This window comes from Carassius auratus, unplaced genomic scaffold (assembly GCF_003368295.1).
Source record: "Carassius auratus strain Wakin unplaced genomic scaffold, ASM336829v1 scaf_tig00024766, whole genome shotgun sequence".
NCBI classification, from domain to species: Eukaryota; Metazoa; Chordata; class Actinopteri; order Cypriniformes; family Cyprinidae; genus Carassius; species Carassius auratus.
This window is the reverse complement of record NW_020525372.1, coordinates 280,297-294,512: the sequence shown is the minus strand read 5'-3', so window position 1 is coordinate 294,512 and position 14,216 is coordinate 280,297. Positions and strand designations below refer to the sequence as shown.

At 35.6% G+C, this 14,216-nt stretch overlaps 1 protein-coding gene across 4 annotated transcripts; it reads left to right on the top strand.

The window, feature by feature from the left end:
- Window positions 1-1,573: 1,573 nt before the first annotated feature.
- On the top strand, window positions 1,574-13,755 carry LOC113078228 (methionine-R-sulfoxide reductase B3, mitochondrial-like). Of its 4 annotated transcripts, none has more exons than XM_026250547.1 (7): window positions 1,610-1,717; window positions 4,598-4,754; window positions 7,753-7,861; window positions 8,850-8,927; window positions 9,065-9,093; window positions 12,686-12,783; window positions 12,858-13,755. In XM_026250547.1, the coding sequence occupies exons 2-7, from the start codon at window positions 4,679-4,681 to the stop codon at window positions 13,029-13,031; spliced, it is 564 nt and encodes a 187-aa protein (XP_026106332.1). In that variant the 5' UTR covers window positions 1,610-1,717; window positions 4,598-4,678; the 3' UTR covers window positions 13,032-13,755. The 4 variants fall into 4 exon arrangements, with proteins under 4 accessions (XP_026106331.1, XP_026106332.1, XP_026106330.1 ...); XM_026250545.1 differs by lacking the exon at window positions 4,598-4,754 and adding an exon at window positions 3,629-3,824; XM_026250548.1 differs by lacking the exon at window positions 1,610-1,717 and adding an exon at window positions 3,702-3,824.
- Window positions 13,756-14,216: the final 461 nt, after the last annotated feature.

Sequence of the window (14,216 nt, the reverse complement as noted above, 5' to 3'; positions counted from 1 at the left end):
TAGTTTATACATTTGAAAATATATAGTGATAGAGACTCGAACATGTAAGGTCAGATTTGTAATTTTTTAAATAGTGCAATCGTTTGATACTACAGCTTATTTATATTACATGATCTGTATACATTAATATTTATTTAAAATAGTTTATAATAACTGTTAAACTAAAATTGCTTGTGTGTAAGAGATAAATAATAATATGAATCACAATAATTATATAAATCATAAAATGACTCAGTTATTATCATTAAAGCCAGACTTCTTTTTTTTTTTTTTTTTTTTTTTTTTTAAGCATAAGTGACCTTTAATTTGGAGCAAGATAAACTGGAGTGACTTTGTGTCAGACATGTGTCACTTCTCTCACATCTGATTCGTTCACCTTCAGTTTGAAATCTCTAACCCAGAACATAACCTGCCCCGGAGCAGGTTAGCCGTGCAGCGTAAGATACCATGGCAACGAACACCGATTAAAGCCGAGCTACTTTCATAGTACCTAAAACCCAGGGTTGGCGGAAACTAAGCTGAAACATAGCTGGCTAGCCACCTAATCCAGCTTCATGGTACATGCCCCAGAAATCTAGGTGAACCTATTGCAATTGAAAACATAAATAATGGTGTGGTCTTAAGACTTTGTTTTTAGTCTTGCAGATTAATCACATGAACCTTGATATTTTTGCATCTGTTATGGAATATGTTTTAAAAATGTATAATTTATATATTAGTAACTATATAACTTAAGGATGAAATTTGTAAGTATTGCACTTTTCAGATGGAAAACTGGACATTTCAGTCCTATTTTGGAACAACAACTGTTATTTCTACAAAATTTAGTAATCAGAGAAAAAGTAGAAGCTATTCAATCAAAATGCTAATTTAAAAAAATATTTTTTAAACTTTATATCCACTTTAAATAGTTATATATATTTAATTCTTTATATCTGTTTTATTCCCAGTTTTTTGCCAATCTAAAAGGATCCTTGAGGATTTATTTATTTATTTTTGTTAGTTTTTTTTAATTGCATGTAGAAGTACTTAATATAACAATAAGAATCATATTAATAATAAAGTTTAAGTAAAAAATAAGCACCACTAAAATAACCATAGCCTACAAACGTAGAGTTGAACATTTAACATATTGCTAACCACACAATGGTAAATTACAGTAGATTAATTTTAAATCATTAATAGAAAGCATTTAAAATATATAATACAACCTATATTTTAGTTCAATTCATAAAAATGAACATTAGTATGGTTAATACACCTCCCAATCTATGATTAAATTGTTTTAATGGTTTAGTTTTATTTTTTGTTTTTTTTGGTAGTAAAATTGTAATAGTATTATCTCTTAATAAAGCTCCAGCTTTTCGCATTTCACTAGTTGTTTGATCACAGACCAGACCTTCCTAGGGTTCTCACACGTCTGTTCAGACCCGATAACAAAATGATAACCTATATTTTGGTACTGTCTAATGGCGTAATTAGCTTACCAAGGCGCACATATTGCCTCGCGCTGAGTTAACTATGTGCGCAAACAACGCATTGTGCATATTTAGAGAGCTCGTCTGCCAGGCGAGAGGAATTTCCCAGAATGCATTTGTCATTACCTAAGAAGTACACGACTGTGTCGCTGTTTGACAAATGCACTGCTCTCCCCGCGGTCTCCCTTCACTCTCTAGTCTGCTGTTCTACTGGGTTTTAACGCTATTTCTGCTCTCTGGTACGTGTAACTACTTGTTATATGTTTATTTTTATTTTTTTGTCACGCACTTTTTAAGTAATGTAGCTAACAGGGTCCCTATGACAACGCGTTGTATGTGTAACTCAACCCCGTTATACTTCACTGTCAGTTTAAAAATTGACGCAGTTGAAATGTATGACATATTTATGCGTTTGTTTCATCTGTTTATTTGTTTTTTTTATGCTTCTATTTTATTATGACAATATATTACGTAAATTGCCACAGGAAATAGTCTTCCATAAGAAGCATAGGCCTATCAGTTACACTTGTATACTATACTTGTATACTATGTATATACTATGTATCCTCCCACATGTGATGTCATAGCAGCGAAGCATTATTACGTAAGGTTTTGTTTATGCAAACCACGCCGTTACAGAAAAGAAAAGTAGCCTACTATTGGACTGCTATGATACAATGATGTAAACACCACAGTATCATGCCATTCCATTTTTCCAATTTTTTTTGTAAGCGCAGACCATTAAGAGACATTAATATTTTATGTCATGTTTATTTCTAAAGTACTGACACCTATCTAATAAACTTCTAAACGCCTGTCAGGATGTTCAGTCATCCGATGAACATTTAATGTAATGATATAGATGAAATTGTATTAGATTTACATGCTTTAGATATCCATGCTTTCATTTGCCTGCATTCACTTAATAGTTGTTCACATTGGCCCTGCAATCATTTACACAGATCTGATCTGCTTTTAAAACATTTTAGCCCTCGTCTGTCACTTTATGGCCTTATATAGTTATGACTCTACTCAAAGTATCAAGCATGCTTTATTTATAAACTGCATTGATATTCAGAGCACTTGATATATTTGGTGAGAGGCTTCAAATGCACTTATTTTGCCTGCTGTGGAGATCTACTCATTTTGTAGTTCAATAGATAAGGGTGGATTGTTGATATTGATAAGAAGGAGATTCTCTCTAAATAAGCTCCAGTTTTGCTTTACAGAAATCTGCAGAACTGTAATCTGAGCTCTATTTATAGTTCTCTCTGGAAGTGATTGCTGGGTATTTTTTAAATGTGACCTTCCTTGTGACTGTATTTGATCATGTGTTAAAACCGTACAGACCAGTCGATTGAAGAAGAGTCATTTGAGTGCCGGTGCTGTTGGATTCATTTACTGTACTAATTCTGAATTTAAATACAAAAATAATCATGGTTGCCTTATTTATTTTATTTTGGTCAGTGGTGTGAAATATACAAAAATGTAATATTTTAATATAATATATTTTTTATATCTAAATGTTTTCATTATGATACATGATACATCCATCTACAGAGCAGAAATTTAGTGAAAACGAGGCCAAAATATCAATCCAACTTGCATTTATTTTAATGTCACATATTTTTAAAATAATTTTAACTATGAATATGTTCATAGTTACACCTGTGGTTGCACTGTGAATTTGAGGAGAACTGACTTCATACATCTACTAAAAGTCCTTATGGGCAAGCTGATTAAAATTGAAAAAAAAAAAAAAAGTTGGCTCATAATGTGACATGGGAGCAGAGCTTGTTTGGTGGCAGATGCCAAATATAATGCAAACATTCAAATATTTTTTTTTTCTTCACCGTAAAAATAAGTGCTTAATGGCAAAATTTTCAAATTTGAAGCTCTTTCTGATGTACATTTCTAATTTGTACTGTTCTCCTCTCTCCTTGTTGAGGTAAATGAAAAGATTTCTCTCTTGTTCCTCACACACCTGCACGACCACTAGATGGACCTCATTCCTTACAAACCGCAGCTTCGCCCTCTCATTCAGCAGCGCTCTGTAGCTTTGCCTGTTATTGCTTCTGTAGTTCAGCTGTGATTTCCCACAATTCTGGGGCTCTAATATTTTTAAAGCTACATTTTTCATATCTTTATAGTTACAACAAGGCTTGGAGAAGGTCTTAAAAACCTTCCCTCATTCTTCAGTGTGCGCTCGAGTTTGCCCGTAGGCCAGGATGGCTGCCCGTCTTCTCCGATCCATGGCCCCGCATGCAACCATGGCCCTGCTCCAATGCAGTCGTTTCCATAAGTCCACAAGACCGTTCCTAGCACTGATTCCACCCACTACACTAGGTACTGTAACCAATGCGATATTTAAATGAGAAGCAGACTTGATTGTCGTGTCGTGCATTGGTTTAGGGGATTATGTACAAATGCAAGTGTTCTGTGATATTAGAAAAGTTGCTAATGTGTATTAGGATAAATTGAATTACAGGTTTAGGTTTCTGTTTATGGCCCACAGACACACAACTGACGTGCTACAGCCATAGAAACCGCAGAGAAGCTCTGTGTTGGCAGCTTTTTATCTGTTTTCTATGCAAAGTGCTTCTGCGCTTTTTTTTCCCTGTGTCTTCTCAAGGCTCTGAATTCTTAAACGAATAACCCAGCTCATTAAACTTGACATAAAATGGGCTTCCATATGTATTAGACTGTCAGCAATCAAAAATAAATAAACAAATAATGGCTGCATCTTTGGCTTAACATTTATTTTATTTATGAGCTCCTGTCAGGTATAATATTAAAAAGCCTTTATTAAAATTAAAAATCAATGTGGCACTTTTCTTTTATTAAGCTTTTTAATATTATACATTGAGATGTACATGAAATGGTTATTTATGTAAGTAAATGTCTTAAGTCTACAAGGTTTTCAGTTGAATTGTGGGTAATTTGTTTTTACATCTTTATCATTTACATGTCTTTTCCTTGCATGAGAAGTGTCAGCCGTCCCGTGATAGGCTGCTGTAAGTGTCCATCTCTGTGACTGACATCTGTGTTGACCTATGTTGTGTTTTTTTTTTTCTCCTTCCTCTCCCTCCTCGCCTATGTTTGTCTTTATTATTTTTTAGCCTGAGTGATAGGAGGGTGTTTTAGCAGGCGGCTCCTGTCTCGCCGCTGTTTCTGTTCTCTCAGCAGCATCGGCCGCAGCCATGTCCGGGTTCAATCTACTGCATCTGGTCAGCAAAGGCCAACCTGTAAAACTCAAGGCCTGCGGGCTCCCTTCAGGTCACCTGGATGCTGTGTGTGTGTGTGCAGTGTGCTTTGCTTCCTCAATGCCTTCATATGTGTGCACACGCATGTGTGAGCATTGTGCAAGGGGTGTGTGTTTGTTTGATTGACACTTGTGGAGAAACCAACTTTGGATTTAGGCAGCCTGAGCTTTATCAGTGGACAATGTATTCTTTACTTTGATTGATTGTCTTCACCTAAATGCATAAACTGCTCAATAGGTGAATAAGTTATACTTTTGGTAACATTTTGGTTGCACTTTATTTTACAGTACGTGTACTAACATGTACTTATAGTGTACTTACAGTGTATTTATCTAATAAAGTTCAGGTAATACAAGGTAACTACATGGGATAGGGTTAGGTTTAGGGGTAGGTTCAGGGTTAGTACCTAGTTATTACATAGTTATTGTAATTACTACAATAAGTACATAGTATGTAGATGAGGAACAGGACTGTAAAATAAAGTGCTACCAACATTTTAGATAATTTCCTAAATAGTGGGTTCCAGATATCAGGTTCCCCCTGATGCTTAAGTTGGTTTTTCTGCATCTGATGACCCCTTGCCCTGAAATGTCACTTTTCGCTTTGTTCTTTTTTCCCTCTGTTTAGCCCTTCAGTTGCTCGAGGAATAACGCCTAACTCACTGTTTTACCTTTTTTTCAGCCTGCATGATCAGTCAAGCTTTAACATTATCTTAAGTTCTACTAATGATTGCATTTGTATTTGCATTTTTAATTTTAGGACTTTAGATGGCAATCACATTTGAAACAGTGTATTCTGAGGGATTTTTATGACCAGTTGTATCTAATTTCATTTTTGTAAAGTAATCATTGGTGCATGTTAAAACTTTTAATACTTTTATTAATATGCATCAGTAGATTGTTATCAATAATTGGGTCTTTCTGTGTCAAAATGATAAAACACAACAGGATTTGCATTTCCTGAATGAAATAATAGTGCTTGAAAGTAACAAAAGAGTAATGTTAAAGTTTTATTTGCGTTTAAATAAAAATCTGCCTTCACTTAATGATAATTAACACCGTTATATGATTGAATAGTTGTGAGTAAGAAGAAATGTTGCAAGTCATACTGCAAATATGATGATATTATGATGACATCATTACAGTTAGGTGAATTTTAAGTGCTAAACATTCTACCAATGTCAGCTAAAAATTATTCTAAAGTAAAAAAAAAAAAAAAGTAGAATGCTTAATAAGGCTGACATTACTGAGATTAATATTTTTCAAGGTTGATATTATAATTACCAATTTCTTACGTAACCATTTTAGAATTTTCCATTATTGAAAAAAATAGTGTAGGAACCCCAAAATCTTTTTATTACCTGTATAGAGAGACATATGAGTGCTACTACGTGACAGGAACATTGGTAGTGTGAAAGTACAAGGGTTAACCAGAATGTTTGAATATTTTTACTACAGCACAGCGTTGCAAGCACTAGCACAAAGTTTGAAAGCGATGAGTTGAGAATTGGTGAGAAGAAGTGTGAAAAATGTCTGGGGGAAGATAGGATATTTTTGGTGTGAAGCAAAAGGCCCGTGTTAAAAACAAACCATGCTTCCAATTAGGAAATAACTTTCACTTTAGGTTATAGAGGAGGGATGTTGGAACAAGGTGCTGATTGGTTGCGTGACCTCTGGGTGCACCAAAACTAAATCATTTGCAGGGGGTGACAAAGACCAAATTCCTGAATTTCTTTAAATGCCTCCTTAGAGGCTTTTCTAGACGAACCAAGAAATAAAACACGTTTTCCCCTTTCCCCCTCCCTCTGTTTCACAGTATAAATAGTGTTCAGAGCCCTCCATACACAAAAAATAGGAATTCTCTCTCTGTCCCACAAATAGGATCCAGAAGACGAAAGGAATACGGGAGAGTCCTGCAGGGAGCCGACCCCCTCCTCCTTACACTCTCCTCCCCTCTTCCCCACGTTTGTCAGAAGTAACTTTGTACTCACTGGACAGAGCAGGGCCCATCAATGGAGCCCATTCACCAGAGGGACCTTTAAAGACCCCATTATTTCCTCCATTCACATGGTTTCAATCTTGTCGAGAGGAATTCTCCACATAGTCTTAAGTGAAGGGAGACCCGCTCTCACCAGAACACAAGCTGTAAAACTAGCCAAACAATACAGGAGCAGGACAGACCCCACAGGAACACAGGAGTGAAAAAAATCGTTATTAGCTGGAGAAAAAGGTGGAAAGGAGGGAGAAAACACTCTGTAATGGGAAATTGCAGTAGAATTGTATGCTATTTAAAACTCTTGCGTGTCCCGGGGACTAAATGGCGTACAGATGGACATCTGGCCCCTTTTAAGAACATGGCTGCAGTGCTTCTTCGGAGGACCTTACGGTTGCCAGAATTTCAGGCTCATTTTTGATATTGAATTTTTTCCCCAGGCTGATGTTTTGAAGTTTAATATCAGTGGAAGTTGTGTCATTATTTAATGAATTAAGTTTGAAAGTCTATCTGGTGACAGTTACTCACTCCTCAGGTTGACTTCTAGAGGTCAGCACTGTTTGTAAAGCTATGGGCCAAGTGTAGCAGTCAAGATCGCTGCCTTCTGTATGAACAGCCAACATGAGCGTTTATCTAGAATGTCATAACTCACCACGTATGTTATGAAGGGAAAATCGAATTTGCCTCAGTGTAATACTTTGGCTGTAGCACATTACTGATGGAGCATTTGGATTGTGTGTGTGTGTGTGTGTGTCACTGACACTGATTTTTTTTCCCAGGCAAGAGTCAAGTCAGGAATTCAAGTAGACATCCTTTATCATCAGCCAAACCAAATCATTTGCAACCAAAATAACCAGACAAAAGTGCTGCTGACTCCTGCTTGGAAGTAGTCACATAGAAACCTTGATTAGGGTGCCTGTTGTTTGGTTTCTAATAATTCTGGAAGTTTAGCACTACTTTTATTTTGTGATTTATAAACACTTAAATGCTTGCCTTACGTCACTTGTTTTTCCCTTTAGGAACGTGCCGAAGTAAGAAGACATGGCCCAAGACGTTCCCCGAGGAGGAGCTGAGGAAGCGACTGACCCCAATGCAGTACCATGTAACTCAGGAAAAGGGCACAGAGAGGTGGGTGACCCACCCTAACTAAAATACACTTTCAGTCAAAAGTTTGGACCTATTTGAATGAATTAGTTAATCATTAACTTAAAAAACATAAACTCCAGATTTATATATAATTATAAATTATTCATAAAATATATTATTCAGTTTTTACAAATTATACATAATGTGTATATATTATACAAAACAATTATAAAAACAATTAAATATGTTTATAAAATAAATAATCTACCATGCATTATAAATGTACTACTAAAATTAATAATTTAATTAAATTAATTTATAATTATTTATAATATAGTTTCTTGTATTAAGTAATTGTTTTTGTTTCAATAACTGGATTGTGAAGCAAAAGCAGGCAACAAGGTAACATATTATTCTAAATAATTCAATTATATTCCAACAACTTTATATTTTAAAAGGTCGAGAAGGGGTGTCCAAACAGTGGCAATGAGAAATATTGGATTTGGAAATAGTTCTAGTCAAATAATGCTGCGAAATGTCAATAGACTGAACATTCTCGGTACAGATTTCTTTATGCTTGGCTGATAGAAACACGTTCTCTTCTGAATGAACCATGGCAATGAGATAGATGTTGAGGATGTAACATAGAAGTGAAAACACTGACACTTTCACCCTCTTTCCCTCTCAGTAGTAAAACACAGTTGGTGAAAGTATTTATCGTCCCATTGGCAGTAGCAATGTGAAAAGTGCCTTAGCCTGTGAGAAGAGCGCAAGGAACCTGAAAAGTACATTCTGATGCCTGTTACTCTGTTCACCCACAAATCCTTCTCAACTTATCTAGATAATTTTTTTGTATAAACAAACACGGAGCATGGGAAACTGAAATGCACTTTGAAATAAGCAGTAATATAGATTAGCATTTATTGATGAACTTTTATTGTGCTGACCATTATCTTTTATTAAGCTAACAGTATCCATAGTTGATAATTTTAGTGTATAAAGTCACGGTTTGTGGTGTTTTCATCCTTAGTGCTTTCACAGGAAAATATACAGATAATAAAGAGGAAGGAATCTACCAGTGTGTCGTTTGCGGTGCCCCTCTTTTCACGTGAGTGTCCATAATGACCCATTTTTAACATGCCCACGGTATAATCTTTATTTTGATTTAGAAATCAAAAGGTTTTTTGTGATACTTTTTCATTTGATAGTCAATATTTTGTTATTGATGCCTTAATCTCCTTGCAGGTCTGACAAGAAGTTCGACTCTGGATCAGGTATGGTTCTGCACTCACATATAATAAAAATCCAAATAGATAATGAGACATGAGTTGTTGTTGTTTTTAAATGCTTTATTTCTATTTCAGAACAGCTACAGTACATCTTTTGATAATGGTGTACATAATGTTACAAGACTAAGCTTCATTTTTTTCCTCAAAGCGAGTAATATATATATATATATATATAGAGATAATGCTTTTCACTCCTCATTCTTCTCTTGTCCAGCTCAGTAAGGGAGAATTTGACCTTCTCAACCTCCTTTATGATTGATCGCAAGGACGAATGTAAATCCAGTCAGCTGCATAATAGGATGCAAGTGTGGGGCATGAAAGCTCACATGCTCCTTTATATTTGAGTGACAGCACCTACAGCAAACCATACCATGACTTAAAGATCTTACAAAATATATTATATTGGCATCCATAATCTTTCGGAACCCTCCAGTTCTTAATTTGTGCACATAAAACATTCTTCCTTCACAAATAGAGAACAGCTTTGTTGAATTAAGGTATGTCTCACAGAGAAACAGTATGCCGAGTTTTTATTATTATTATTATTATTATTATTTTTTTTTTTTATTAATGACTTACAAAAATGGCAATCACAAATAATCTCTTAAAACAATATTTGCTGAGAAAAGTCAAATGAAGACAGTTCATAGATGTTTTGTTATATTGGCCAACAATAACTGACTAGACAAGACAAAGTAGTTTTTGATTGCTCCTCACTGTTTTTTTGTGTCTTTTACAATGAATGTTGCATTTATACATAGTTCAACTTAGGAAAAAAAAAAAAAAAGGAAAAAGCTTCTTGCAATTCATCCACTATATCTGTTTTTGAATGCAAGAATGTGTTATTAATAAAGTATAGTCACTTTCATTTTAATGCAGGTGTGCAAATAAGCATTAAATGCTGATTATAGTTTTTATGAATTGGATGTTTCCTGGAAGTGCTTCCCATCTTGCTTCTAATATGGCTTTTGTAGTTGCAGTGGTATACTTTTCTGTTATGAGTTTAAGATGTACATTAAATGTTTTGTTTTTAAGCATAAAAAGACTCAGCTCCGACTAAGTGAATGTTGAGTTGCCGCTGAGTGCATACAATGTAATAATTATAATATATTGCAGCAAAACGGATTGTTGATCTCTTACAGATCTGAGTTCCAAATCACAAGCTTCTGCTGTGTTACTCGTGCTATTTTTATTTGCTCTCCAAACAAAGTAGAATGTGTATGCAAGAATTCTTTACAGAAATCAAGCTGAAATGAGAAACGCGTGTTTTCGTGTTGAAAAATCTGATTTTCGCTGGAGTTTCATCTTTTTTTGTCTTCAACATAGAGATGGGGGCCAAATGGGCTGCACTACATGCAGGCAATACTGAAGCCTGGACTCATATAGACTCAATTTCCTGTTTTGTTAGAAGGACACTACACTGTTCCATTCACTGGACCGCTCGCTTTGGCAATAAAGCTCCATTAGATCAGCTCCGTGGCGATCCGCCGGGATTCTCCCGGTCTGAGTCATAGGATTCCTATATTCCCCCTAGAGCTCCTTGTGTCTGAGTGGAATTTTGTGGCTTTGTAGTTGCGGCCAAGCATCTCCTCCCTAAGAGGGATGAGAGAGAAGGGGTCAGTATAGAGGGGTGTTCACAATGCTGATCCTAGACTTCTGGGGGCCCTAAGCAAAACTCTGTCAGGGGGCGCCTGTCTGTGCGTCCATAAAAATCCCTAAATGCTTCCCAACCCCTTAACCTGTTCTTTCAGAGCAGTTTCAATGTCAGCAAACAAGAGTGTGTTGAAAACAGTCTGTAATGCAAAAATAGGAAGAAAATGACAAACAATAGGACAAATACAATAGAAAAAAAAAAAATAAAAGAAAAAAAATATATATATATAATTTATTTATTTATTTTTTCTATTGTATTTGTCCTATTGTTTGTCATATATAAATATATAAATATATAAATGAAATAAATAATTCAGCCTATAATAGCCTAATATAATCAAATGTAAAAATAAAGCACTGCATAGACTTCACCATATAAATTAAATATAAACTAATTCTCATGCACATGGAAAAGCGCTTAGGGAATAGTGTCTCTTTCACCGCTAAGTGCATATTTTAACTCCTTTTTTTGGTGTTGTATAACACATAGCATGATTTGACTGATTTGGATGTTATGAAGAAAAGACAACGGTGCACTGCATTAGAGGAAAGGAACATTCATGTTTTCATAATTGCTAGTAGTCAAAATCAAAAACTAAATACAAATTTAATCATCTTTACGAGAAATGAAGCCCCATCAACATGCATACTTTGTGTATAGGGAGGATTGGCTCTGGGTGTTCGAGGGGTTGTGGAGAGAAAGTATCCACACTGACTTCTGTTTCTCACCACATCTAGTATCACACCAACTGACTCCTGCATACGCCGATGCCATTATGAAATGTAAAATCATATACATTATAAAGCCCATGAAGGAACCTTGGTTGCCAAATCTCCAACACTGGTCCTCAAACAACTCCTTCCGTTAATTTGCTATTATTATTTAGAACAGGATAATTGCGGGTCCTTAAAAAAATCTTACATTTACGGACAGTAAGTAAAATTACATAATTAGGTTTTTTATTATATTTGAACACTCTTAATCTACCACTCAGATAATTTATGTACAAGTAAAAAGTTATTATTATTTTTTTTTTACTTTTTTTTTTTTTTAAAGTCTCTTATACTCTCAGGAAATAATCAGGAAAAAAGCGGTGCTCTGAACTGCCAATAGTCTTGCCAATGCTCATTGAGTTTGCTTTGCAGTGTCTTCCCTCTACCAGCAACCAGGAGTTAGTACTTTAAAGTTGGTAGGGGTTTTTGTCAAAAACCTAAAACAAATATGTCAGCAGAGGCTGTGTAATAGTAAGCTCCCAAGGTTCCTGTCCTCCAGACGTTCCACCTACCCAGAGAGCTGTGTGCAGGACCACCCATGAGCCAGAGCAGCCATTCTTTCCACTTGCACCCGTGTTACTGGGTAGAAATTTTCCAGATAAAGGAAGCGGGATTGTGAGACAGCCTGTAACTCTGTCGATAACACTGACCATTTCAGTGAGGTTTGTTTTTTTACTTCATGATCTCACCTGCCTTTCCAGCCATGCAGTAGGCTATGGAGGATCCAATATATATGGTTTTGCCAGAAACCAAACACCCAAGAATCATGGTGGCGAATTTTTTTAGCATCAGTAAACACTAAACTTATTTTCTCACCATTTAGCAATACTTTCTTTCCAAACCAAAGGTCCAAGTTTTTCATACATTCTCTGTTGTTCTTTTCCAAATAATCCTTAATGTACTTTGCATTGTAAGCATACGCAATGTGTTGTATTAAGGTTAGATTGATTAGCCTGCATTGTGCTGGAGTGAAAGACAAGGATGGAGAAGCAAGAAAATGTGAGGATTTGATTTAGAATGGGCTTCAACATCAGGACAGGCCAGGAAGAGAACAAAACTCTTAAACTTGCACAGCACGAGATGGAGGGTTTGTAGGCTTGGGGATCATATGAAGATTTACTTAACCCTCAATGTTGGACTGCTTTTGCAGGATGGCCGTCCTTTTTTGATTTGATCAATAAGGACTCTGTTACACTAACTGATGACTTTTCGTATGGAATGCACAGAGTGGAGACAACCTGCAGTCAGGTACAAAGCCAGATTTACACCCATTTATACCCTTCTATGAAAACAACTTCTTGAATTTTTTTTTCTGTTTATAGTGTGGTGCTCACCTGGGCCACTTTTTTGATGATGGACCTCGACCAACAAAGAAACGCTACTGCATAAACTCTGCTTCTCTCAATTTCCGGGCAAAAGACAGTCCTTCTGAGGAGGTGGAAGCATCCAGAGGAGCAGGTCAATCACCACCTTCTAGTAAGAATGAAGAACTTTAATAGGACTTGAAAAAGACCAATCGGATGTCACGCTACTCCTAAGTTACTCCTGAACTATCAGTTCCAAATCAAGTGAGCCGTGCAATCAGACAAATATATGTTTAGCAATATCATCTATATCAGAGTTGCAATATCCAAAATCAATGTCCAGATAACAGATTAGAATGGCCTTATGTTTGCTCCTCAACTTCTTCACTTGAATTTTATGTCAGTTGAAGAGCTCACATTGCTTCAAAGAAGTTTACTCGGCTAAACTGTTTTTTGAACACTTGGTGGTAATTTTCAATCAGGTACAAAAGTTTGAGACCGCATTGGAAATCTGGGATTTTTCTTTCATTTATTTTTCTTTCATTTTCACAAACTTCCTGGTGTCATTAAAACAAAACAAGGACAAACCAAACATTAAACATTATTTCTCATATTCTTTTTTGTCAATTCAGATTTTAATTCAGATTTTTTTTTTTTGATGATATCATTTGTAATGGAAAAAAGAACTAGTGGTCTCTGACTTGTTGGACCCCATTGTCAATTGAAAGTCCAGTGATTGGAAATGAAATATATATGTATACTTTCTCAGAGTGCAGTGTTGTTTTTGAAGTGACATGTGATACAGGGAGGTCAAGAAGTTTGAGGAAAATGCTATGCAAGTGCTCCTGTGAGCAGTAAAATAAGCACAGAGTGGAGAACAAAGCATTCTTTGAAATAAAATGGAACAGATGACAAATGTTTAGTCTGAACACAAATGTAGCCTGACTTTTAAGGGTGCTTTTTTGGTTTCTCTGCTTGCAGTGCCTATTTTGGTCCCAAGATTATATATAGATATATATAGATATGGATTGACTTTGACAGAATTTTAATTCATATTGACCAGTGTGATTAAAGAGATATTAGGAATAATGTGTTGTTGTGAATTTTATTCACATATTTTACTTTTTTTTTCTTATATGAAGTAGTTTCTTTGTTTAATTTAAAGCATTAATTAAATGTTTATAAATGATCCATAGATTTATTTATGTGCTTCAAACTTGGAACGTTGTAGTCGGTCACAGGATGCACAAGAATGAAATGACAGCTATTTTTCTCAGTCAAAGCTATACCTTCAGAAGACATTAATATAGTGTGCTATTTGTGTGTATGGTGCCTTGCTTTGTCCTTCAAGCTTGACAGCCCCTGGTCAATGTTTTG

What these genes read in the sequence shown, in the direction of transcription:
- LOC113078228 (XM_026250545.1), top strand. Translation starts at nt 3,707, where the DNA reads ATGGCTGCCCGTCTTCTCCGATCCATGGCCCCGCATGCAACCATGGCC. An exon ending in CAGGAAAAGGGCACAGAGAG is followed by an intron (nt 7,862 to 8,849) that starts GTGGGTGACCCA and finishes TTTCATCCTTAG; the next exon opens with TGCTTTCACAGGAAAATATA. An exon ending in GAAGTTCGACTCTGGATCAG is followed by an intron (nt 9,094 to 12,685) that starts GTATGGTTCTGC and finishes CTGCTTTTGCAG; the next exon opens with GATGGCCGTCCTTTTTTGAT.